The sequence below is a fragment of the Aspergillus fischeri genome, genomic scaffold (genome assembly GCF_000149645.3).
Source record: "Aspergillus fischeri NRRL 181 1099437636252 genomic scaffold, whole genome shotgun sequence".
Classification (NCBI taxonomy): Eukaryota; Fungi; Ascomycota; class Eurotiomycetes; order Eurotiales; family Aspergillaceae; genus Aspergillus; species Aspergillus fischeri.
The window spans coordinates 1,691,043-1,716,417 of record NW_001509768.1 but is presented as its reverse complement, the minus strand read 5'-3'; the positions used below and the strand labels follow the sequence as shown (position 1 = coordinate 1,716,417).

Here is a 25,375-nt window from a genome sequence, read left to right as displayed (position 1 = left end):
TGCGGACTCAGAACAGGGAACAGTGATTCGTGACTTTGGAGTACGTAGTCTCTTGCCACTGTTCATTACGAAGGGGGTTTCAGGTATGCTCTGTTCCTGAGGGCTGGCACAGAGTGAGAATGGATACGTGAGCAGTAAGGACGTCACTATATCAGTACCGTCCGTCCCACTTGTCAATGTCTGCTGGAGAGACGTACGCGTCTTGTACTACATGCCCCATAGCTGAATTTCCCTTGGAAAGCAACCATGATCTACCGACAGCGCTATGCAGGAGAGAGCAAATTGAACAAGTGCTCTTTGGATCGGGAAGCTATCTGGGAGGACGAGGGAGGGAAATATACTATAGGGTGGGACACATGACCTGCTACGCCAGAAGCAAATCATAAGAACCTGAGGCATTTCCAACATGAGCTACGTCTAGTCAATCGTCTGATTTCTTACCAAGACATATGAGTTAGCCCATCAAGAAAGCTATGCAGTCTGCATTATTGCTAAGTATAAAGGCTATGTACGACTCGGCGAAGAAAGGAAACTCCTATGTTCAGTTGAACTCAAAAAATACATTATCATAGCGATTACACCTGACAGTGGCCCCTTGATCTGGAGATTCACTATAGAAGGGATAGATACCTTTTTCCAGCTGATACCTGGAACAAGCCAGCTTCTGATCAAATCAGATCTATTGCCAGTATCTTGGCTCATCGAAAACATGGTAACGGTGACCACGGACACCCTGGCCACGGAACATCGCGGGGAATCGACGGCCCTCAGCGATCATTTCCTCGGGAATGCGCACTTTGTTCTCGGGCTCGGGCTCCCCGATGACGAATTTGCCAACCTAGTTGAACAGATTAGCATATACAAACAGAGCCTGATGGACTATTATGATAGATACTCACCTGAATTTCAGTATCAGTAATACTATCCCGGCTGATTCGGGCGTAGCCTGTCCGCTTCAATCTCTTGTAAAGAATGTATTCGCACCACCGGTCCCAGTCGGTAGGGTCGATGTCCTTCATGCCACTGAGCTCGCTGACATATGTGTTGTAATTGCCTTCAAGGGGCTTGGTGACCAGATAGCTCAGCAAAACCATCGGACGAGGCGATTCGCCCATGAGTTTTGCCAGATACTGGGACTGTAGGCGCCGGTCTTCGGGGTCTTCCTCCTGTCCGGAATGGAAGACAACGACGTCCACCAGCTCACCATACATATCCAGAGTTGCGTGAATAGCGGGCGCCAGTTCGCCGACGGGCGAAGGAAGAAGATGGTGGGTTGAGTTGACGATGGGGAACTTTGAGAGTAGAGCAGCGCCCCATGTATGCTTGTTGGGACCAGGTCCGAAATCTGCATACATGCCCAATTCTTCCGCCAAAACTTGACTAATGTCGCGATTACCCATGATAATGCGCTGGGTGTCAGATTCCAGCAGACCGATCACGTCGATCTCAAGCTCCTTGATGACATCGCGCATACGTCGCTCCGAAGACCACATATCGTTGTCGAGACCGAAGTGAACCGTCCAGATACCCAGGGTAGCAACCTTGTCCTCCTTATGATACGGTGTGTAGTCATTGGTTGGGAATCGCAGATATGCGATGGCAATAGAAAGAAGCTGCAGCACGGCGAGCACATAAACATAGTACGACCGTTGCCTCCTGCCGTTCGGGCTGATAGTTTTGGCCTTCGGGCTAGAAGAGTTTGTGATTGCGGCAGAAAAGACTCCAGCACCGATGGAGATCATAGTGGAGGCCATGAGCCAGTCTGTATGCTCTCTAACAAGCGGACCGCCGGGAACAAATGCATAAGCAACAACCCATACGTGGAAGAGGATCAAGAAGACGTAGACAAGGCCTCCGAGACCGAACGTTGTGGCGGGAGAATGACGAGCAGCCGAAGAGACCAAAACGGGGGCAACGGCCATGACATAAAACGCAAGGACCAGGCCGCCATAGAATCCAGTCCAGTGGCTGTAACATGTAAGTAGCGCAGCGCCGAGGGAACCGATACCGAAAGCAGTCCAGCTTCCAGTGACGCGTGGGCAGAAGAGACCATATACGAGACCGGCCCCCATCGCGAAGATTGTAAGCACACCGTGAGGCACGGCGATCGGTCCTCTCACCGGATATCCCTCCCAGACCCATGAAATCATGGTGCTGGAATCAGACAGAAGAGAGTGCATGGCGAACAGAAGACCACCCATACCGAATGCGGCTAACAGAGAAGGACCCTTCTTGCCAGTAGAGGGGAAATAGTCTCCTCCACTCGGTACAGGCTTCCTGTGAGATCGGAGAACAGCCAAGATACCAAGGAGTAGACCCATTTTGTTCCATCCACCGTTCTCCGCATGCATAGTGGGCCAGACAGGATTGTTGGTGCTGCATGCAAATTTGGCGACGCTAGACATGATCAGACCGATGCCCCAGGCAAGGATCCGAGACTCCAAGCGGGAGCTCTGGGTCTTCTCCGCGTGGAAAATACCGGACCATGTAAGAGCATTGCAGGCAACACTGAAAGTAGTGACAAAGAGTCTGTTGGTAGGATTCTGCACCTTGTAGGCGAGCAGTCCAGAAAGTGACAGAAAGTGGAAAAGCCGTGGGTACTTGGCCACCGCGGTCTTCAGAGTAGGGATTGCTAGAAGGAGAGGTGACATGTAGGCGATAATAGCGGCCTCATACCCAGAGATACCCATGTGCCAAAGAGGGAAATCTAACGGTTATTAGACATAGCCCTTAGAGAATAAATCCTAAACTTACACCAAACAAGAAGCCCGAGAGCAGTCGCCATGGACCAGAAGACATACTGTGGTCAGTCAGTAAATGCGCATGATGCAAGGAAAATTAAGGATAGGTATTACCCCGTTGTAGACGTCTGCGGCGGCGTCCAGGACTTCAGACCAGAAGAAACCCTCGCCAAAGGTGTTTCCAACAGGCTTGCCCTTCCTAACTACGCGTCAACAGTGAAACCAAAGTGTCTTGGTGAGCGGGAAATACACACTCTTTTTCAAGAACAGAGTCCGCAGTGGTCTTCAACTGCCTAATGTTTCGAAGCTTAGGACATGTTTTCAAATCCAAACAACCAATATTCGGCCACTCTACATTTTTCCATTTTGCTTGGTTCACTTTGGGAGCCACGGTACATACCCTCTGCTAACCCCTTTCACGTCCCTCACCACGATCTCGAATGCATCAAAGTCCAATGCCGTGACCGCATCGAATCCCACGTCGAACAAGATAAGAGACCACTCGAAGAAGGCATATTTCGTATAGGCTTCGGAGAGAGTTGTTAGAGAACAGTATGCCAAACAAAGAACAAGAGTAAACTCACCACCAGCGACCTTGTGCACCTTGTGTTGGATGAAGTAGTAGACCAGTGGTACTAGGGTGCCAAAGAACAGGCCTGCCATGATCTTTCTGTATTTCACGGCGCGGCGGTTGTTGGGGCTGAGTGCCAGGCAACCAAGGGTCCAAGGCAATGTCGCGACGAGGTAAGAAATCATGAAGATATCATGCCAATCATGGTCATCGGTCGACGTGACATATGTCCAACCACCACAGGTAAAAGTCCGGAACAGCCCAACACCAGCAACGATCTTGGGAAGAGTCGAGTTAGGCCGTGCAGTAAGAAGATACCACAGGAAAACGAGAGCGAATCGAGGACCGGAGGTAATAGCGATGAAGACTTGAAAGAATGAGCGTTCCGGATATCGATCACCAATTGTAGCTGACACAGAAGGGAACCATTCATCCGGATATCCATAGTGTTCGTTCTGCACGATCTTGTGGAAATGTAGGGACATTCCCACTACAAGAGCGCTCAGGAACGCCGTATAGGCGACCGCTGTATGTGTCCATGACACCCATTTACCATTGATCTGACATTGCCTTAGTGAATCGCCTGGAATTATTTGGGTTTGTATCAGCTTACCGCCACAACGGCATCCCCATCTTTGAATTTGGGAGCCATAGTAGCGCAAGAAATGCAGGGCCCACACTCCGCGCGTTCGAAAAGTCAAAAAGCTACGACAGATGAAAAAAGAATATAAAAGAGCGTCAAGAATATAAACGATCAAATAAAGAAAATAAATAGAAAAAGAAAAACTGTCAGCAGTCAGAGAAACCCCCTGAGATGTGAAATGGCCAGGTTGTAACTCGGTAACCTGCGGAGGAGCGCGCGGACACATGCAACAAAAGGCACGAGTCCCGGAAAGGAAGGCGGTCACAGCCCACAAGTAGATCGGAGATATCGAGCGGGATGCCGACAACTTTTTCTGGCCTGCATTGGAGGACTTTGCGAAACATCTTGACGGTCTTCACCAGCAATAACAACCATCATGTCAGCTGCAACAGATAAAGCACGCTTCTACCTGGAGCAGTCAGTGCCAGAACTCAAGGAGTTTGAGAAGAAAAAAATATTTAGCAAGGTGCGAGTCCTCAACCAGCCATTTCACAAAACATGGTCACTCACAATGCTCGTTCATTAGGATGAGATTTTATCCATTGTCAAGAGACGTTCAGATTTCGAGCACAAACTGAACGCTCGCGGCGCTCAGCCATCTGACTTTGTGCGATACGCGGAATACGAGATGAATCTTGATGCTCTGCGACGCAAGAGAGTGAAGCGACTAGGTATTCGGTCGGGAGGTCATTCGGGCCAAAGACGGATTTTCTTCATTCTCGATCGAGCTACTCGGAAGTTCCACGGCGATCTCGGCCTATGGATTCAGTATATTGAGTATGCCCGCCAGCAGAAGGCGTACAAGAAGCTCACGACGATATTCACGGATGCTTTACGGCTTCACCCTACCAGCGTGGACCTATGGATCTACGCAGCACAATACAATCTGGATGATCATGCAGATATGACAATGTCGCGAACCTATATGCAAAGAGGTCTGAGATTTTGCAAGAGCTCAAGGAAACTGTGGCTGCACTATGCGAAACTCGAATTGATCTACATCGCCAAGCTTGTCGCTCGACAGCGGATATTGGGCTTGGACCAGAAGATTGAAACGCCTAACCCAGCCGAAGGATCTGGATTTGATGACCCTAATGCCGATATGATCGCTTTACCTAAAATCACCGGGGAAGATATCAACCCTAGCGCCGGAGATGAAGACGGGGTTGATCACGTTGCTCTGGAAAATTTGAACTCGACGCCTGCTTTGAGCGGCGCGGTCCCGCTGGCCGTCTTTGATACAGCGATGAAAAACTTCAACAACGACGACCGCTTCGGCCACGAATTCTACGACATGGTCTCCGAATTCGAAGACTTACCGTGCCTGCGCAAGATCTTGGGACATGTAGTTGAGGTGATGTCGCAGCACAAACCAAACAGCTACCATACGCATATCTGCAACATCAAATACCCGACTGCTGGGATCCGACCGACATCTCCCGAGTTTCCTCGAGCACTGCGTGAATCTCTTGCGAATTTGAAGGAGCACCGGCAAGATCCAAATGTCGCCAAGGAGGTGGTCAGCTGGCTGCAACCGTTCCGGAAGACAGAGGACTTGGACCCTGCTTTGCAAAAGGTCATCGCTGCCACCATTCACAATGCCGAGCGGGTCCTTCAGCAGGAGTAGACGCTGCAGCTTCAGTTCTTTATTGCAGGCGTTCCTCAGGGTTGTTTAGGGTCCATAAGCAAAGAAAGACGAAGCTTGTTCTCTCTTTCAAGGTGTTTAAAAGTTAGCTTCCTATCACTCATCATACTTATTACCCCGCCTGTTGCTCTTCTTGCTGCTGTGCAGTTTCTTTGCCTTGATTCTGGCCTCATTTTCGGCCTTTTTCCTGTTGCAATTGTGAGAACTGTTCAATATCCTGTAGATAATGCATATCAAGGAAGGCGTCCTACAATTTCTGCACTTTTTCCCGCTGCTCTTCAGATGTTTCTCCAGGAATCACGTCTTCTGCAGTCGTTTTTAACAAATGGTGGAGTTTTTCATAGCAGGACTCCACGTTAGCGGCCTGTTTCCGTGACTCTTCAGACTGGATAACCAGCGTCTGTGTTCTGTCGGCGTAGTAACGGGATGACCGGAGATGAGGATGTAGGATCCGCGGCACCAGAGGCAGGAGAGACTGGAGGGGTACTTTCAATGTGGCTTTTGAGTTTACCCTATTGGGGAAATGCGATGAGATGTTAGTCTACTACTGAGGCGTACGTTCCGAGTGCTCTGACATGGTCTCAGCCAGTCAAACGAGGCTTGATCAATGAATGGTCTTGGTGCAGGATAAAGCTACAGGGAGAGGAACGGACTTGTTGACATTCTGACCGCCAGGACCGCCGGACCGGCTAAAGGAAATCTCGCAGATGTCACGAGGGATTGTGACTGTCTTTGAATTGAACTTGTTAAGCCACTCCCGGGCTGCGGTGAGGTCTTTTCCGTCTGGTTCGGCGGTGGTATGGTTGGTATCGCGTTCGTTGTTGGCGGCTGCTCGTCTAGAAGCAAAGGTTCTTGCAATGGTGGGACCAGCGGGGGCTTTGCTGAAAAATTGAAGGAGTCGGGCTCGCATATCTCGTGACAGTTAGATTTTTTTTTTCCCCTCCTTTTTTTTCTTTGACCAAGGGTTCTAGTCTTTGGCCGGTTGGTAAGGTAGGCACGATGTGCAGTGTAATTCAGTAGTTGTACGTGTGTAGTAGTGTTTCGAGTAAATCGTAGATTAAGGTAAAGCAAAGTAGACTAGAAAGGCATCGAATAAAAGGCGGAGAGTGAAACAATTGGCAGTTCTTGGAATCAAATGACCTCTGAGACAAATAGATCCTCGGCCGGGGGTATGAAAGTTGTCTGTAGGGAACTCATTCTATGTATGCTGAGGAATCTTTAAAAATAGACTATTGTCGGGATAGATTGAACGGAGTCCATGTTAAGAGAAAAGCACGCACTAGTCTACTGTGTATGTGTTTCTTAACCGCTACCACGATCTTGGTCTAGAAACTCAGGTAAGAGTGTCAAATTTGGTACTCTGAAGCTATCGAAACAATGGTTCCCTTCCTAACCATCCATGAAGGGAGAACCCAGGAGAAGAGCGGGAATACTCCGTGATGGATGGTTCTGGACCCTTGGAAAGCATCGAGATGACAGGTTTAGTTGCAAGGCTGGTTGTGTTTGTGACTAATTAGCCGAAAGGTTGGTATCAAGCCAGCAGAAATAGGTAGGACATGGCGCTAGGTAGTTGGACTAGATGGGGTACCTTAAGAACCTTATGGATAGCTCCCTGTTTCAACAATAATGCTTCCAGCAGATCCAGATGGTTCTTGGTTTGACACTAGAATAAGGACCCGTCCAGTCAGAGCTTAGCATGAGAGTCCGAGGATCCCACATTGGCTCACAACAATCATGCACACTCGGTAGGTGATAGACTAGGCTACGGACTATCATGATGCACAGAAGATAGTTCCTCCTATTTCTGTTTGACGATGGGAACCAGGATAATAGTAATGGAAGATACTCCGTACTCCAAACCACGAGACCTTCCGCATAGATTTCCTTCATAACTCTTGTACTCGCTTTTCTTACCGAGAATTTCCTCTCCTTACTAGTACTGTTGTCTCCGGGTGTTGGAGTAGACGGCTCGTTGGAGAACTTTGTCGACCGACTGTACGGCTGTTGATCAAGTCATCCATTTCAAAATCCCTGTTATCACCTCATTTGCTTCCGTCATCCCCAACTTCTCCGTCAAGCGGAATCAACCCACAACTCATCTCCATCCTTAATTCATTTCCTCCTCATTATCCCACTCTCTTTACGATCTCTTTCTCTGCTGCAAGGAAGGCCTCCATGTGTGCTCTCTCCAACTGAGTTTGGACCCTCTTGTTCTACTCCTCTCCGCGCTTCCGCCTTACCGCCCTGGGATAAGAAGAAAAAAAAGAGAAAAGCAGAAAGAAGGGCCCAGTGCCTTTTGCGACGATAGCCCCACTCGAGCTACTTCGACTGCGAAATCTTCCCCCTCTTATCATTTTTTGGCCCTTCGCAGTCTCTTGCGGTATTTGTAGATGAAAGTGATCCACCCTGTCTGTTGTCTACATGACGCCGGGTTCTCCAGATGAAGCTCTTCACTTTCGAGGCAAAACTCTGACTCCAGAGAGCCCTCGTCCGCTACACGTCGCGGAACCGACCAAGATCCCTGTGCTGCAGAACCAAATGGACCCAGTGTTCAATGATACGTCGACTTATTTTGACACGCCTTTGTCAGACCTTGAAAATGGTTCCCAGATGCACCATCATAATGGACACTATGCAGGGTCGGAGAACGTGACGAGGTATCAGGCGCTGGACCATCATCACTATCAACAATACCATCAACCACCACCGTCGACACAAACACAAGGTAGCTTTCACACTGGTTCTTTGCAGGCGGATGATCGATCAGTGGACAAGAAAAATGAGACTTCACTTTCTGCGGGGACAGCAACTGCTAAGCCTTCCCCTCCATCAGATCAGTCTGCAGTAGCAGACGAGGATTCCTCTACTGCGCCGGCCATAGCAGCAAACTCATCTCTAACTGTTCTTCCTTCCTCAGATCCTGCTGCCCCTCTAGCTCACCCTAACCCCGATGTCCCTCCCTCTGCCTCCTCTCAGGCTGCCCAGATCCTGCCCGTCGCGAACGAGGTAAATCACGCCGTCGCCAGCTGGGCCGCGCAGTCGGCACCGCATGATCGCTTAGATTCCCAAGCCAAACCCGAAGATAATACTGGTGAGGGTGGTGTGGACTTCCAAAACCTCCTCGATAATCTTCCTCCTCCCTCTTCTGCCGCTCCATCTCCTCCCCTACCCTCGGAGACTGCCCCTTCGTCTGCGGACGACGTCTCTGAAGCTCCTCAAGGCCTCCCCCCTCGTCCCCCGCCCCAAGAGAAGCCCTCTATCCATCCTAATTACCATCCCACCGATGATATCCGCTCGTATCATCAACTCCACCCTCACCCTGCCAGCACATCCACTACCTACCCTTCCCAGCAAAGTAATTATCAATCCAACTTAGGGCTTCCTTCCTTGGCTGCTTCTGGTGCTCCCGGAACCGCCTCGGGCGCCAGCTCGTTGCCTCCACCACCTGGTCCCAGCTTCCAGCAACCGGCCCCCTCTACCGCAGAATCGTCTCAGGAGCCCCCTGCAACGGCAGCTTCTCCGAATGGTCGCGTCGAGAAGCCGGTCGGTCGTGTCGTCAAACCCGGAGACGAAGATGTGCCGTGGGGTCCAGACGTACAGAAAAAATATGACCAATTCCTGCATGATGAGAGAGTGTACGTAACGGAGGGACTTTGGGATCGCTTCCCAGCGGGGTCCCGGTTGTTCGTGGGTCAGTATTCTGCCTCTTCTACTTGAACCTTTGGTGTCTGACCCTTGTCTAATCCTTGCCGGCAATCCAGGTAATCTACCGACGGAGAGGGTCACAAAACGAGATTTGTTTCATATCTTTCACCAATACGGCAAACTGGCCCAGATATCGATCAAGCAAGCCTACGGTTTCATCCAATTCGTCGACGCCTCCGCCTGCAAGAATGCGCTCGATTGTGAACAAGGAGCTGTGATAAGGGGTAGGAAAATTCGTAAGTCGGCACTGCGATCCCCGCGAATATTCGGACCTGGATTGACTCTTGCCTTACGCAGACCTTGAGATTTCAAAACCACAGAGGAATACTCGGGCAGGACCACCGCCACCTGAGCCATCTCGTGGTCCTCCACCCCGACGGTCCAGGTCCCCGGAATACAGCAGAAGCGGTCCTCCCGGCAGCCGTAATCCGAGGGCTTCGGGAGATCGCTATGATCGACCTTACGAGTCAGGTAGAGTCCCATTTAGTGACTTTAGAGATGAGCCGAGCCACCGCAGACGCGACGATTATCGACCCCCTCCACGATCGCCATCTCCACGTCCGTTCCGAGGAAGAGATGGGTACAGATCTCGGGATAGAACTCCTGAACGGTACGATCGACGTGAGAGACGCCGTTCTCGGTCACCATATGGGAGAGATAGACGGTATCGGACTCCTAGCCCCAGGGGCCGCAACGCTTACGACAGTGATTCGGACTTGCCAGTGCCCAGGAGAGCCCCGAGAGATGTCCCGGAAGTGCAGATTCTGGTTCTTGAAGAAGTTGACCGGTAGGTTATATCCTGTAGCTGACGCCGTCGATGGTGCAATTCTGATGTTTCTTTTCAGTAACTTCATCTTCCACGTGGAGAATGCCTTCCGCAACCGAGGTCTTCGGGTCGATGTCCTGGTGTTAGGTCCTCGCATACCACTGAACGCGGCAGTTCAGCGGCAGATTAAAGAAGGGGTTCTTGCTGTTGTGAGACTGTCTCGTCCGAACCAATTCTCAAGGAAGATCCCTTTGCAGGTCTTTGATCGCAGTGGTGGGTCAGACAATGTTCGCTTCAATGGTCAGTAACCTTGTTTCCAATCATCTCTGTGCACGCAACTTCTTATACTCATGTATTTTGTACAGAATATCCAGAAGTCGAGCCCAACATCGCCGCCGAGATCGTCTTTCATGCCCAAGCCATGCAGCGCGGTGCTACTTCACTTCCTTTCCCACCCAACCCAGCGTTTGCAATGCCGTCACTTCCCACAGCGCCCATTCCTCAAGCACCATTGCCGGCGGTTCCTGCTTCTTCCAATGTCGCGAATATGATTTCGTCTCTTGATGGGCCTACCCTTCAGTCTCTCTTGAGTGCACTGCAGCAGCGACAGCAACAACCCGTTCCCGCTGCACAGCCCTTTACAGCTAGCAACATGCCTCATACCACTGCAGATCTCGCAAGCCTTTTGAGCGGAGCAACGCGGCCACCTATTCCTACGAACCCTCAACAACACCTGCCTCCGCAGTACTCGGTCCCAGTCACCAATGCTCCGGTGGTTCCGGATCCCAATCTGATCTCATTGCTTGCCAAGGGCCTGGGTGGACAACAGCAACCACAGCAGCAGAACTTGGCGACTATGAATCCTCACGTTCAAAACATTATGAATCAGTTAAGCAAGTGGAAACAATGATCGACCATAATTCTTTTAAATGTGCATCTCCCACCTTTCTATCTTTTCTCTTCGTTTGCTTCTGTTCTGAAATCTCGGAATACCATGGAGCTTGGCGTTTCGTTCGCGAATATCCGTTGAATTAATTAGTCATGGGATGAACTGGCCATTGTTCACGGTTTTTATGGCTAGTTGTTGGCTTTGATGCTACTTTTCTGTTTTTTCTTTTTTTCAAGACATTGCGACAGGAGTGCAGGGTTATTCTTTCGAGGCATTCAAAGTTTAGATATGGCAGGAAATGACTTCTGCGTCTGGGTTGTCATGGCATCTTTATGGATTACCTCTTACCTCTAATCTCAATGCATTGAGCGAACCCAACACTAGAGTAGGCAATAGGACGATATTGACTTCGGCTGCTGCGCAATGAGATGACTGGGTAGAAACAAATATTGTACAAGATCTCATTCAACAGTCGTTATGAGAGGCGATATAGTGTGATATAGTACATTCATAATAAGAATCTCCTCTTCTTTTTCTTTTCCTTTTTTCATCTCAGCTATAGCACCCGCCTCACCTCGGCGTCCACCCTTGTGCCTTGAGATCCGCAACCTTGGCCGCATCTTCCTTCTTGATGCGCTCGATTGTCTTGTCCCGGTTATATTCCATCACCCGCTTCTCCTTGAAGTATTTGACCTATGCAGGAACAAGGATTAGAAAGCTATCTCCCGCTACTCAAGTCTGGGAGGAGATACATACCCAAGCTTTCGCGCACGACCCCTCAAACTGTGCCAGTTCCTTCCCGCATTGACGCCGTGCCTCCTTATCTTCCTTGATCGAGTCGATGATGTTGTTTTTGTCCAGGCAGGAGAAGAACAGATCCCGGCCTTCCCAGCACTTTTCGCGGGAGCTCCGGTCGGGGGCTATGCGGCCGCCGTCGGAGGCTTTGGTGGAGTCGTCGGAGGACCAAGGGAGCCAGCCCATTTTGATCAAGGTATATCAAAGGAGAATCGAATGGGAATATGGATACAGCGGAAGAATAGTGAGAAGTAGAATCGTCGCAAATGTGAGCTGTAGGTAGGAATTGGATGTCTTCAGTTCCACTGGGGATTCCGCATTGGCGGCTCCGCGTGGCTTGTTGGCTGTGGCGCTAACATTGTCATTTGCTGGGACAGCTTCAAGTTGTCTTCTGACTTTCATCATCAATTGACTCGACCACGGGGATACAACAGCCTAAGTCAAGAGAATAATGCTTGCTACTGCCTATGAAATACATACGTGAACCTGCATCTACTGGATATCTACTCCTGCACTTCCAAAAGTCCGTTTCCAGACTGTCCAGCCCGCTCGCTCGTTCTCCATAAAGGATATTCGAATCACCACCAGGGTCGACAAATTATCGATAGTTCATGCCCCCGCGCCGACGGGCTCCTGCGGGGTCCCGAACAGACCTTCCACCGCTGAAGATTGTTCGAAAGATCATCCTCCTGCAAACTGCCTACTATGTCTCCGCCACAGCCTTGATCCTGTTCACGACTTTAGTCTATGGGACGGGGTTCTCGCTCGATTTGGTTTTCAGCTGGGATGCCTTAAGGGGGGACACAACAATAGGGTGGATGCTGGGGCTAGTATGGATGTTAAACAGTCTACTTGGGTATTGTATACGCCTTTCGCTCCTGCAAATGCTTGGTTCGCTGACCGAATATGATTGACAGCGTGATCTTCCTACTGCTCCTCGTGTCCCGCTCAAAGCTCATCCCCGACTTCGCCTTAACAATCCACTTCCTCCATCTCCTCGCGACATCGTTCTACACCCGCTCAATACCCCGCAACTTGCTCTGGTGGGGTCTTCAATGCGCCAGCGCAGCTCTGATGACCTTTCTGGGTATCTGGGCCTGCCAGTGGCGGGAACTCAGACCTATCACGTTTGGGATAGCAGGCGGTAGGGGCACGGCGCAATCGTCTTCTAGTGCATCCCAACCACAGACTGACGATGTTGAAAACGAACCGTTCTTGCCATCACGCGGACGCGGCCGAGGGCGGCATCTGGGTGAGGGGAGTGGCGAGTACGAACTGACGGAGATGAAAGGTGAGCAGGCTGTATAATGCTCTTGTGGGCTTGGACGACACTTTCGCCCCGAATTCTTCATTTTATCATTAATTTTGGCAATCCGGATACGGCGCTACGTTGCATCGTTACTATCATCATTGTGTATACCCTAGCTGGTTGGATTTGTATAGGTGGCGTTGAAGTGGACAGTGCATTCCCGTGCAATTCTTGTGGAAGAGGATATATTGCAGGAGACTGTAGCACCATCATGATATGTGCAGGCACATTTTGGTTACGTTCTAATAAGATTGACTCTCTGGCCCATCTTAACGGGGATTTGGACTTGGGCGGAGGCCAGGCAGTAGTGCAATGAACAGCATTACCAATCAGTTGTGTCTCGATTTCTCCACGAATCCTTCGGTCGGATAATAGTCGGCTGGAGATACGTACAACTTCTTTGCGACAGATCATGAAGCTCTGCGCCTTCTACGCGACAAGCAATCAGGCAACCTAAGTCAAGCGGGGTTTTCGGAGTTGAACCGCGAAGTCCGATTCAAGTTATGATAAGCTTTGTATAGATAAAGGATTGGCGAGTTGTCTCAGCAAGATATATGAGGGGTCACCTTACATGTTGGTTATTTTCGAGTTTAATGCTACATAGTCGTGCTCCCTGCTGAAGTCCGATTTCTGTCTACTTTTATACGTATCATCCAAAATGTCAACCACGACGATTACTGAAGCCGCGAAGCAGACGCTCGTCGTCACCCCAGAAAATAAGATCACTCCTGCTGCAGCAGATGAAAAGTTCCAGGCCATCGCGCGCGGCAATCGCGAAGGCACGCTGAAGCTCCAGGGCATCCCAACCTTCTCCGACCCCTACGAGCAGCGCAAATGGATGAAAGAGCATATGGCGGCTGCGTTCCGCTTCTTCGGGAAGCAGGGCTACGGAGAGGGAGTGTCAGGTCATATCTCGATGAGAGGTGAGGAAAGTCTATAGACAGACATGAGTCCGCATACTGACATCTCCGCAGACCCCGTCCTCAAGGACCATTTCTGGATGAACCCGTTCGCGAAGCATTTCTCGACCATCAAGGCTTCTGACCTGGTTCTGGTCGATAGCGAGGGCTACGTGACGGAGGGAGGGGCACAGCTTCCCATCAACGAGGCGGGGTTCATGATTCATTCTGAGATTCACAAGGCCCGTCCAGATGTGGTGGCTGCGGCGCATACGCATTCGATTCATGGAAAGACGTGGAGTGCGTTTGGGCGACCCGTTGAAATGCTCACTCAGGGTATGTATTATACATATACCAGTGAAGGTTTGTGGTTGGAGAACGCTGACTCTTCCGGTAGACGCCTGTAACTTCTACGGAAAGCTGAGCGTGTATGATGATCATGGTGGGATTGCACTAGCCCAGGAAGAGGGCGAGCAGATTGCAAAGGCTCTAGGCGAGAAGAATATTGCCTGCATTCTGCAGAACCATGGGTATGGGAATCTTCTTGTAGCGCACCGCGCTTCAGCAAGAACTGATCGTCTTTTAGTCTACTGACGGTTGGTCACACCGTTGATGAAGCTGCGTTCCTGTTCTTCAGTTTGGATAATGCATGTCGTTCGCAGTTGATGGCTGATGCCGCGGCTGCGAATGGAGTCCCTAAGAAGATTATCAACCATGAAGTGGCGCAGTATACAGCCGACGCCGTTCAAAACCCTGTACGTTTTCCCTGTTGATTTCCAGAGTGCCAACTAACATGCCGCAGCATAATTTTTATACCGAGTTTCAGCCTGAGTTTGAGTTGATTGTGGAGGAGAGCAATGGCCGCGTTCTTCAGTAATAAAGACGTGGCCCAATTCTTGCAAGGAGTCAGTTAGTCATCAATGTAGCAATCATAGCCTAGTTTCAGGGCCTTGTTATAAGGTTCCCTTAATTTGAAAATCGTCTACTGTGGGGGTGGAGGTATCTTCTGAATGCCTTCACAAAACTAGGGAAAGGAAAGTGCATGACTAATAATCCTCACGTGACTGACACATGGCGTCTGAGTACCAACGGCATATCAGAGTGATCAACACATTCAATTCGAGGTGCAATAATTGATACTCGAGACTTTTGTTGCTCTTCTAGCATAATTCAGCAAGTTCTGAGATGCTTCTCTAAGATGACCATTTTTTAACTTTCAGTGGCGGCATCAATTGAACAAGTCCTTTAGCAATTATCCATCCACCTCCTATCTGTCATTTCATCTCGTTTTCTTGTTTGATACCCATTCTTCCAGATAAAAGTACTTCGGCTGCATATACTGTGCACAAAATGGCAGACAGCGAACCTTCATACATAGATTATGAGGCCTTTTTGGACCCCGACTTCTCATCGGCATCATTTGCCAATTCCTTGGTCCTGGCAACCAACAATGCTACAGACACACCGTTGGACCTTTCCACGCCACTGTCACGGGTGCTATTTGACCTTCAAGAGATTGATACTCACATCCACAATCTGACGAGCAAGTCAGCTATCCCTCTACTTACGCACATGCGGGATCAAACCGCTGCTGCGGAGCGGATTCTCAAGGAGACGGAGGAGCAAATATCCTCTGTGACCAAAGGCTATGAACGCCTGGAGCAAGAAGTTTTACGAAAATGGGAGGCCGCAGATGAGGCTAGAGTGGCTGCGGAAAAGTCGCTGGCAACCGTGCGATTAGCGAGAGCGGTCGCGCGTTGTCTGGCTCTCGGCAGGCAGTTGGAGGGTCAACTTTCTGAGGTGACTGGTCGAGGGGGCCCAGCGGCGACTGCAGGAGCACAAGATCGCTCCTCTGCCAACCCTGGCAGAGAGGACTACCGAGCGCTGGAGCGAGCCGCATCTACCATTGTGAGTTTGCGACGGATGTTCTCCGCTACGGCCGTGGGAGAGGAAGGCTACGGATTGGAACGTGTCAAGGTCATCCGGACTTTGAGAGGTGAGCTGGTGATTCCGGCTGAGAATATGGTCAAGGCGCGCGCGCAACAGACTATCAATCGCTTCTCCATGTCGTCCATCGCGGCTGGCTCGCATTCTCAAACGGGGTACCGTCAAGGCCGGGACGCGCGAGCCAGGCTGATTTCTGCCGTTACCGTCTTGTATATTCTATCTCCAGTCCCGAAGACATTGACATCGCCAGCCAGTTTTCAGCCGGAGCTTCTGCTTTCCGCATTGCAAGGCTACATGCACACGGCCATCGTGGCGTCCGTCAACGCTCTTCCCCGGTCACTATCCATGCTTCCGAGTCTCGAACGGACGCTGTCTGAACTCTCGGGACGATGTCAGGATATCTTTGCACTAGAGGCGATCCTCAGCAGCCTTCGTCCGCCAACGCACCCACTTTTACCCGCTTCGGCCGCTAGCACAGGCGACAGCAATGGTACAGAGGTTCGAGCACAAGAAGTGGCCTCCAAGAACAACCTTCTCCAGCCACTGCTGAACGTTTTGGATACAACATCTCTCCCTTCGTACTTCTGGCGATCGTTGGCTTCATCGTTGGCGCCGCGGGTTCAGGAGATCGTCAGTCGCGGCGGTGTTTCAGCGCGGACGCTGCGGTCAAACCGAGATAGACTCAGGAAGGATATTAGGGAATGCGTCCTGCGGGGCTCACAGCTCCCAGCCTCGACTTTGGTGACAGATAGGCGGACAGGAACTGAGGCTGGGAACTGGGAGAGAGAAGCAGCGGTGATGGTCGGGTCTGTTGTGGGCGCTTTGGAGAGGTAGACACGATCTACAGAGATTACAGGGAAGCCATTGATATCATCCTTGGACACTCAGCCCTGTCATTGCTAGCGCTCTTCAAATGGCCCCTCGGTTATGTAATGGCGACGCCAAACGCCCCCAACGAGTCCTGCTGCTTTCAGATACGTTGGATACGCTCAAGTACAAGGGGCAGCGACTACGCCATTTATCAAAGAGCAACCCGATGGTGAAAGCTAGTACTAGCGGCTATACCATCTGGCCCTAACAGATCTAAGCTCTCAATCCCGCCAGTAGTCGTTGTCGCTCAATCAACACTACTGCCATGAAAGGAAATTCTCGAGTCGAGGCTATAAAACTATAAAGGCTCAAGCAATTTAGCCGGGAAAATGCTATCTTAGCGTTTCCTTCATATATCTGAGCCTAACCACCACGGCCACATCCCATTCCTCGTACCGCGCTATTAATGAGGAGCTTTAAACACCTCAGCTCGGTCTACTGCCTTCATCGACTCGACATAACGTTAACAACATCACATACTAATTCGCCAACTCCGTTCCCCTGCGAGCAAGCACTCTATAGCAGAAACGCCTGCAGCAAACGGCACGACAGAAATCGACTTCTGGATGAGGTACACAGTACGCCGAGTAGTGTGGGGGGGGTTTACATCTGAGACGGGGGATGGCTGGTGCAGCTAGCGCGAGTTCTTCGCAGGGTGTTCCTGCTGGCTGGGAGTGGCGGTTGAGGGAACTGTATGGCCTATATTACTGGAGCTAGCCATGGTGTTGTAGACTCGTGTCTTGCGCCGGAGCAATGCTGATTGTGGGGTGTACCTTATCAATGATTATGCACAGCTATCAGTGCACTTTAGTCCGAATGCAATGCAGATAACGCCGTCTGCTCCAACCGTGTTCCACACTGACAACATTGATATCCCTCCAATGCAATACTAAGTCCCAGCACGAGACGCTCATCATCGTCAACCAGTACCGTACTGCCGTTGGGGAAAGCCAACTAAACCCAGGAGATCCGTATCAGAGCCAGCTCTAAGCAGTAAGCTATATATTACTCAGGCAACAGAGTTCCCTCAAAGTAAAAGGTACCATATTAACTTTACATTCAGCAGTCTACGGGAGTTTACCGAGCACAGATAGACCTTCCCCATGCGCTTACCTGCCCACATGCCAGACAAGGACCACAGTAAAAGTTGGGTGCATAGGATACACTCTTGAGTACTCCGTATATGTTGCGGTTACTTTCGGTCTCGTGTCCTGCTCTTGCGTCTTGTGTCTTGCGTCTTGAGGCTGCACGGTTGATTTGTGATGCGCTGTATCAATGCACGACGTGCGTCGTACTGACGAGATGGAGGTGTGCCATATGTTTGACCTTGGGTGTATACCTGATAAATCAGATAAATAGGTGTAGTATATATATGGAGAGCACGGCTCCCGAATATACTCCGCAGATTCCACGAGGATTCGACTCTGAAAGATCGATGGAGCACGGACAGGATTCGTGATCCGTACATTCTATTAATAGGATAGAATGCATATTGAACCTCAGATACTCAGTCCGGAAAAGGACCAGAAGTGATATTGCCGGAGGGGTAAGATGCACCTGCAGGACTAGGGTGTTTGAGATATCCATGTTAATTAAGTGATATTACCGCCTACTTCTAGCCATGTACCTTGGAGTAACAAGGTTTAAGCAGGTACCTGTTGGTAGGTACTATCCCCAATGTCTATATCTACAGCTATCGAACGGTACCCCGCTTCTCAAGTAGTACAATGTACCCCGTACAGGGACTCAACTGCTCTAAAGATTAATACTTACTTTATTATTCGCGATCACGGCTGTTCTTATCAGTGCCAGGACTGATGATATTACCCTGGTCTGGATGCGCCGTGAAAATCCAGGAATCAGGATGAGGGGTAAGACCAGAAACCCCCCCGCCCTCCTGGCAAAGGCACAAGCCAACCAGCTGAGCTCATATCATCACTGATAGCCCCAGAGTCCGTTTCGCCTTTCCTCCGACCACACCGTTCGGCGAACAGGTAAAAAGCATGCGCGTAAGCAGGGGCATGGTCAGCGGTCAACAAGACGTAGATGGCCAGTGCCACGTCGATCTACCCCTCAGGATCCGGAAACGCCGCCACCTTCTTGCCCAGTGCATGGTAGATGGTCAACGGACTTCAGCGTCAGCCTGTCAGGATGCAGAGGCGATTTCCGAGTGAGTTAGAGGAGGCGAGGACGCGAGGTAAGGTACAGATACTTTTACGATCGGATCCTTCGTCAGGCCAATTGGAAGGATATCTCGGAATTTGCAGACGAGACTAATGCACAGTCCGCGTTGAAACTGGAGATAGGTGCATCTAGCATTGTGTACATCATCTAGAAGCGTTAAGAACAAGTAATGGACATTCAGAAAGTGCGTTATCAAAAGTGTTTTACCGCTCTGACGGATCAAGCACATCATCAACATTTCAAGTGGCGTGAGGACCTGGAGTCTCAAATCTTGTTCTCGCCTCCCCCAGGTTGAAATCGTCAGAGCATACGCACCTTGTGGTCTAGCACACGGTGTTTCCAAGCAATGGACCCCCTCATGGATGTCAGAAGATGTCAATAGGCCCCTATCAGACTGACTTTCCTGGTTATCCGGCATGCCGTTTGCAGACCGTTGATGCTCCGACTAGTTGATCTTGACATCAATTATAGCCTAGACAATAGGTCATTTCGCCCCTATTCTCTCAAAATATTTGGAAGCTCTTTGTCTGGATCTTCACTGCTCAGTTCCACGGTCTCAAGGCAGTCCGTTCCAGTCCGCCTTCGACCAAATGGATGCACAGGAACAAGCTTTCCACAATGGTCCGTGTCCAGGCAAAGAGGAGAAGGTGAGGAAAGAGTATGGTACGGCAGTCCAGCAGATAGTCCATACATGTTAAGAGACTATGATCGTAACTCAGTTTGGAAGTCTGAAGTGTTCAGGTGATCTGTATTCGCACTCCGAATGTGCTTTGTCTGCTTTGAGCATAAGTTACAGCGTCTGCAGAGACCGCTGCATGGCCAGCGTTAGCTCCAGGATGGCAATCGGAGAATTACTCCCAGTCTGATACTTCTGCTTATTCGGCTGAAGAACCAGTGTGAAACCTCTCGTCGTCGTGTCCTTTGCGTGCTCGTCAAATACATATGCAGTGCAAGGTACTCAGTATTATATTTCCACTGACTGTTTGGGAATCTGCTTTACGACTTATCTAGGCTTTCCCCTTGCATCGCTAATCAATAACAACGAGACAGGTCACAAAATCCCTAAATCGGTCACTTTCTTCCTTCTTACAGACAATAGTGGCTGCAGGTCTGGGATAGACCACTCTTTTAGAATGTAGCACAGACTTTGCTGTATTGTGTACACATGGGTGGAAGTAAGGGGGTTCCATATCACAATTCACACATTGCATACCTCACTCATACTCTTGCGGGAGTATGGTCGAGGTTCCCCAAACTTACCAAGACTTGAAGACACATTGTACCAAAGATCAAGATGGTCAACGTCAACGAGTCCGATGGCCCGGTCGGCGGTATTGTTCAGTCCGTGGCTGCAAGATGGACAGTACCAGATTCCTCACCAGCTATGGTATGAGTTTGATATCTCTCCATCCTCCTCACAAGGCTGTATTCATCGAACGACTGGCAAAAGTAATTGTTGAAGGTATGTTGGAAAATTCAGCCGATCATATTGCGTGTATATATGTGGTAGCGTTATGGAGCTATGTAAAGTTCCTGGTGCCTCCTTGTTAGAACTTCTCAGGCTTTTAAGAGGACCCTCGAGCCCAGCGGCACAACGCCACCAACCAGACCTGGTTCGAGACTCTCACTCAGGTCGCTGCCTTCCCGGGCTGGCCCAGCCTTACCAGGTCTTTTCCAGCCACCCGGACCCTCTATCTATTATTCTTGTCATGTCATGTCATGTCTTTCTTGATGGAGATGGTCATGATTGAGATCCATAATAATATCAGTCAGGTTGTCAGCCAAGATCAATAACCAAGAACTGCGCAACAGGGACGGTCTGCCAGTCTGGTTGTGAGACGCCTGGTTCCTGATCCGGGCGTCCTCGTATCCGAGACATACCGGCTACTGCACCATCAGCGCCTAGCATATTTCTGGCAACTGCACTACCAAGTGCCAACTTCTTCTAGATTATTACATCGTTGATGCAGTTGATAGGCAGTTGATACATAGCATCATGTTTTTATCTATCCTCATATCCTTCCCTTTCAGTATGGTTGCAACTACTGGTTAATGTAGTGTCCACTCGCAACCTAACACTCTAGATATTTAGATACATACCTACTCCGTACACTTTGGCGCTTCCTCTATGGTCGCGTCATCCATACGGGCACTCTGAGAAATAGAACCGAGTGATCCGGGAAATAATCATCATCCTCTCCAGTCTCCCAGACTTTGACTCTGGACTTGAGTTGTCCAGCAGGCTCCACTCCAGAATTTGCCATCCATGACCCCCATAGTTACCTTGGTCGATGATTCGTGTTTTTGGTTCGGACCAAGAGTCAGTTCCTGGGGCTAAAGTTTCGCATTTAGTCTGCCTTAAGCGATCACCGTATCATATGCCATCACTCCCCATTTACTGCAAGCAAGCTAGTAAAGTCAACAGCAGCCAGTTCCTAGTGATTTTCCCAATTAGGACTTAACCTTTTACGTAGATTTGGAAGATAAGTAATAGGAAGCTAAATTGGTGAGAGACAGTTAGTCTAAGACATAATTGAGTCATTCCTGGTTCGTAACTGGAGGGTACGAAGTAAGCTGGACCCTCGAACGGTCCATTCAGGTCTTTACAGCAGTATACCGACAGAGTAGTAGGTACATTGCTACCTTAGGACTAGTAGTAGTGGTGACTTACGTTTTCTATCCAGAATCTAGGTATCACCATCAGGCTATCATCAGATCTTGTCCCTGCTTGAACAGCTCCACCAAATACTGTAATCATTCTAGGCGCCTTGGGTACCTGGATCATTCTGCTGATCTGTTCTTTAACGTACTTCTTCCCCCTCCTCTTCTTCATCCTAGTCTATCTATCTATGTATCTACCCCTCGCTCGGCCGCCATCCCGCGCCGACCGTTGTTTCCGATAAGCCTCCATTTAAACGACTCGATAACTGGCGTAGAGACTGAATCTTGAAGGATCTGGATAGCTACCTAGTAAGTGTATCATCGTCACCATTCTATCCCACCGACCTATTTTCATTTGTCTGGAATCTGGGGGGCGCGGTGGTGGGTTACCGTCATCCAAACATCCTGCTACCAGATCTCTCCCCTTCCGATCACTTCCTCTTACTTTGACTTGTCGCATCTTGCTGACCATCCTGCAGTCTCGACTCCTCCCTCTCGACTTACCCTTTCTGATCTATCTTCCATTTTTCATCATTGCTTTTGCCTCTCTCTGCCTTATTTTTTTAGTCACCGCATTATTCTCATCTTTCCCCCTGGCCGTCGCGGCTCCATCCGTTCCTTGTAGGTACTTCAGCCGCTTACTACATTTCGCCTCCTCCACTTCTTCCTCTTTTGATCATTAATACCTAATCTATTCTTCACTTTCAGATAATCAAATTTGACTTCTTATTGTTCTTTACGGACCGTGCATCTAACGCGAGGAATCCGGGCCCAGTCTTCCAATCCTGGATCAGTTTCGTCGGCTTTCCGAGCTGTCTTAAACAAACCCACAACCAAAGGACTCGAAACCGCACGAGCGGTTCAGCTTGGGAAAGTTGATCGACCGAGTCCACCAAACTTCCTCCTGAGCTCCTTGCACAACCCGCCCTTTCCTCCATCTTCCTTATCCTCTCTTTCCTGTCATCTTCATCCTCCTCATCATCAGTATATACTTCTTTTACCTTCCTTCGGTCCATCTTCGAGAGATGCTACCGCTCAACGGATGACTGCGCCTCTCTCTCGTACAAACTCACTACCCTTGCTTCGTCATCCTCGTCAGGTACTCGGATAGACGGGCATCTTCCACATTCCTCCTACATTCCAGGCTCCCCTCTTTTGAGCGAGCGATTCAGTACGTAGCGGCTCTTTTCTTGTTCTCCTCCCCCTCCTTCCCTTGTATGTGGACCCGGTGGGCAAAAAGAGTCTACCCCTCTTGGATACCGTCCCCTTTGGCCGAGATTGACACACTCGTCGTTACATCTTTGCGACGGCGGTGAATTTGCTGACATTTGTATGCGAAAACTGTCCAGTCGCCGTTACGCGCTATAGTTACCGCGCCATTTAATCTTTCTCATCGAATTATATCGAATACTACATCTTATAACCGTGGGAGGATAAGCTTTCGTCAAATCTCGTTGTCGCTTCCTAGGGCGGAAGCCACACCATCGCCCACCCCTTCGTCGCCGTCAAAATGACTTCCTTTTTACCAGTAAATAATACGTCGTCGCCGCAAACTCGGCCCATGGAGGAGGTAGCAACTGCAACCACACCTCGACCTCATACGAATGTGTCAGCTACAGAAGAGAACAGGTCGCGAACTATGAACAGTGGCACAGAAGACGCAACTCCGCTCAACGTGCATAAGGTCCAAGAGGACTCGGCTTCTCGAACAAAACCGTTATTAGGACACAATGGAACTTCACATGGGGAATCCGATGCAGACCGTGATGGCTCCGATCATGAGTCCGACGCCGGAGGCAACGCCCCTCCATCAAAGAAGAAGAAAGGGCAACGGTTCTATTGTACAGATTTCCCGCCATGCAACTTGAGTTTTACCAGAAGCGAACATCTTGCCAGACATATCCGGAAACACACTGGGGAGCGTCCGTTTCAATGTCACTGTTCCAGGCGGTTTTCGCGCCTTGATAACCTTCGTCAACATGCCCAGACCGTGCATGTGAACGAGGAGATTCCTGGGGATTCGCTTGCAGCTACTGGAACACGTTTCCAACGGCAGATTCGCACCGACAGGGTCCGTCCTCAAGGTCGAGCTAGAGCCGGCACGGGGGGTAGTCAGGGAACGCATAGTCGGGGCCACAGCAGAAATCTTTCGACGTCGAGTATCGCATCGACGACGTCGACGTACAGTCAGCCTCCGGAGCTTCGCCGTCGACCGCCGCCATTAATCATGGCCAATGATGGGAGTGCCAGGGCTCGTCTTAGTCTGGATACGATGGCAGATATCCCCACAACTCCACCAGGCCAAGTGCGCGGCATTCCAGGTCCTGCCGTTGCAGTTGGTTCCCCTTACACACCTTCTCATCATCTTTTTGCTGCTGGTGGCAACGGAAGTCCTCACTTAGCTTCCGCGAGGCCTGCCGCCGCCCACATGTCGGGATTCTGGGACGGCAAGACGGCAGCTCGTCGTCTCTCAGTGCCCACCAGTGCGAATCCCTTTGCATCTCAACAACCGAACAATTATCCTCCCAGTCTTGTTGGATCGGCAACTCCTACAACGGCAGCATATCCGCCGGGCGGAGTCTTCGCAAGCCCCGTCAGCTCGACTCATTCGTTTTCCAGGGAGGAAAATGCATACAGTGCTGCTGATGCGGACCTGCGGAGACGGACCTGGCATCCTTCAACTCACTTTGCACTTCCCCGACCTGCCACTAGTGGATTGTCCCATTACCAAACTCCTGATACCGTTGACGCACCGGTCAGCGCAAGTGGCGCGACAGAACAGCCCCCCAGATTGCCCGGAATCGAAAGCTTCGACAAGGTTGTGTTACACCAGCGGCCTCTGACTCCTCCCGTCCGAAGGCCTAGTCCGATGCAGATTGACAGCCACAGCAAGCCATCGCCGAGTTATGCTTTGGGAGGAGGTTTCAATTATTCGCAGCCCGCGAACCGACCGGCCCCTCCGATATCTGGGCCCGGTCATCGCCGCGGTCACGTCTCCTGGGACATGTCACTACACACCAATCTCACAGGACTGCATATCAGGGACAAGCCTCTCCCCAGAGACGCGTCGCACTGGAGCCAGCAGACGATTGCAGAGCTACAGAATGTGTCATCCCGGCCGTCTTCGTCGTATCAACAACAAGTTCAGGAGTCGCGGGGAATTACTGGGCATTCTCCGTATGAGAAGATGCAGGGGTGGTATGGCAGCCATACCTCGGGTTCCCAGGCGACGCGGACATCCCCTGAAGACTCGAGTAGCAGTGAAGGCGTTCACACACCCTCTACCGCATCACTTGAGTACCACCCAGCCATTGTGCACAACAGCGGCTACATCGAGTCTCATCCACCTTCCATGACCTGCGATACATCTCACTCAGTACGCCCCCCGTTTCCTGGACATTCGATGACCGGCCACAGTCGCTAATGTACAATACAGGCTTGCCCCCCACTCTCGCAGTTTTCTGATGGCTATCAGCACAATGTGAAACCCGTTCCACGACCGGATTTCTATCACAATGCGTCCGCGCGGGACTCTGGGATGGGGAGACTCGAGGCACTTGTTGCAGTCGCCACGAGCGAAAATAAAACTACTGCAAAGTTATACGGATAAAAGGCAGTCCACAGCTTTCGTATGCTATCCGAGCAGATAGGGCTATTTTGATGTCGCGACTATTTCTCCCTCGGTTTATCCTTGAAATATTTGACCATCCTGCCGATTTAACCCGAATACTTTGAACTTTGCACTTTTGC

The 25,375-nt window shown here is 50.3% G+C and overlaps 9 protein-coding genes across 9 annotated transcripts; 6 read left to right on the top strand and 3 right to left on the bottom strand.

Annotated features, from left to right (window-relative positions):
- Positions 1-679: 679 nt before the first annotated feature.
- On the bottom strand, positions 680-3,964 carry NFIA_067560 (putative integral plasma membrane protein; the record flags this gene model as incomplete). Its single annotated transcript, XM_001263485.1, has 7 exons — positions 680-838; positions 900-2,707; positions 2,755-2,800; positions 2,856-2,940; positions 3,142-3,268; positions 3,326-3,872; positions 3,926-3,964. The coding sequence occupies 7 exons, from the start codon at positions 3,962-3,964 to the stop codon at positions 680-682; spliced, it is 2,811 nt and encodes a 936-aa protein (XP_001263486.1).
- A 367-nt stretch (positions 3,965-4,331) lies between these two features.
- NFIA_067550 (snoRNA-binding rRNA-processing protein UTP6) lies at positions 4,332-5,582 on the top strand (the record flags this gene model as incomplete). Its single annotated transcript, XM_001263484.1, has 2 exons — positions 4,332-4,421; positions 4,482-5,582. The coding sequence occupies 2 exons, from the start codon at positions 4,332-4,334 to the stop codon at positions 5,580-5,582; spliced, it is 1,191 nt and encodes a 396-aa protein (XP_001263485.1).
- Positions 5,583-5,847: 265 nt separating this feature from the next.
- NFIA_067540 (peptidyl-tRNA hydrolase domain protein) lies at positions 5,848-6,510 on the bottom strand (the record flags this gene model as incomplete). The annotated part of the gene is made up of 2 exons (XM_001263483.1): positions 5,848-6,112; positions 6,254-6,510. 2 exons carry the CDS (start codon positions 6,508-6,510, stop codon positions 5,848-5,850), a joined length of 522 nt encoding a protein of 173 aa, XP_001263484.1.
- Positions 6,511-8,021: 1,511 nt separating this feature from the next.
- NFIA_067530 (putative RNA-binding protein (Nab3)) lies at positions 8,022-10,981 on the top strand (the record flags this gene model as incomplete). Its single annotated transcript, XM_001263482.1, has 5 exons — positions 8,022-9,291; positions 9,362-9,541; positions 9,603-10,092; positions 10,151-10,371; positions 10,437-10,981. The coding sequence occupies 5 exons, from the start codon at positions 8,022-8,024 to the stop codon at positions 10,979-10,981; spliced, it is 2,706 nt and encodes a 901-aa protein (XP_001263483.1).
- A 549-nt stretch (positions 10,982-11,530) lies between these two features.
- Positions 11,531-11,941, bottom strand: NFIA_067520 (cytochrome c oxidase subunit 6B family protein; the record flags this gene model as incomplete). The annotated part of the gene is made up of 2 exons (XM_001263481.1): positions 11,531-11,653; positions 11,717-11,941. The coding sequence occupies 2 exons, from the start codon at positions 11,939-11,941 to the stop codon at positions 11,531-11,533; spliced, it is 348 nt and encodes a 115-aa protein (XP_001263482.1).
- Positions 11,942-12,366: 425 nt separating this feature from the next.
- On the top strand, positions 12,367-13,063 carry NFIA_067510 (protein SYS1; the record flags this gene model as incomplete). The annotated part of the gene is made up of 2 exons (XM_001263480.1): positions 12,367-12,611; positions 12,673-13,063. 2 exons carry the CDS (start codon positions 12,367-12,369, stop codon positions 13,061-13,063), a joined length of 636 nt encoding a protein of 211 aa, XP_001263481.1.
- Positions 13,064-13,722: 659 nt separating this feature from the next.
- NFIA_067500 (class II aldolase/adducin domain protein) lies at positions 13,723-14,840 on the top strand (the record flags this gene model as incomplete). Its single annotated transcript, XM_001263479.1, has 5 exons — positions 13,723-13,987; positions 14,039-14,299; positions 14,361-14,493; positions 14,550-14,718; positions 14,766-14,840. The coding sequence occupies 5 exons, from the start codon at positions 13,723-13,725 to the stop codon at positions 14,838-14,840; spliced, it is 903 nt and encodes a 300-aa protein (XP_001263480.1).
- Positions 14,841-15,313: 473 nt separating this feature from the next.
- NFIA_067490 (Golgi transport complex subunit COG5) lies at positions 15,314-16,744 on the top strand (the record flags this gene model as incomplete). The annotated part of the gene is made up of 1 exon (XM_001263478.1): positions 15,314-16,744. One exon carries the CDS (start codon positions 15,314-15,316, stop codon positions 16,742-16,744), a length of 1,431 nt encoding a protein of 476 aa, XP_001263479.1.
- Positions 16,745-23,186: 6,442 nt separating this feature from the next.
- Positions 23,187-25,049, top strand: NFIA_067480 (putative C2H2 transcription factor; the record flags this gene model as incomplete). The annotated part of the gene is made up of 1 exon (XM_001263477.1): positions 23,187-25,049. One exon carries the CDS (start codon positions 23,187-23,189, stop codon positions 25,047-25,049), a length of 1,863 nt encoding a protein of 620 aa, XP_001263478.1.
- Positions 25,050-25,375: the final 326 nt, after the last annotated feature.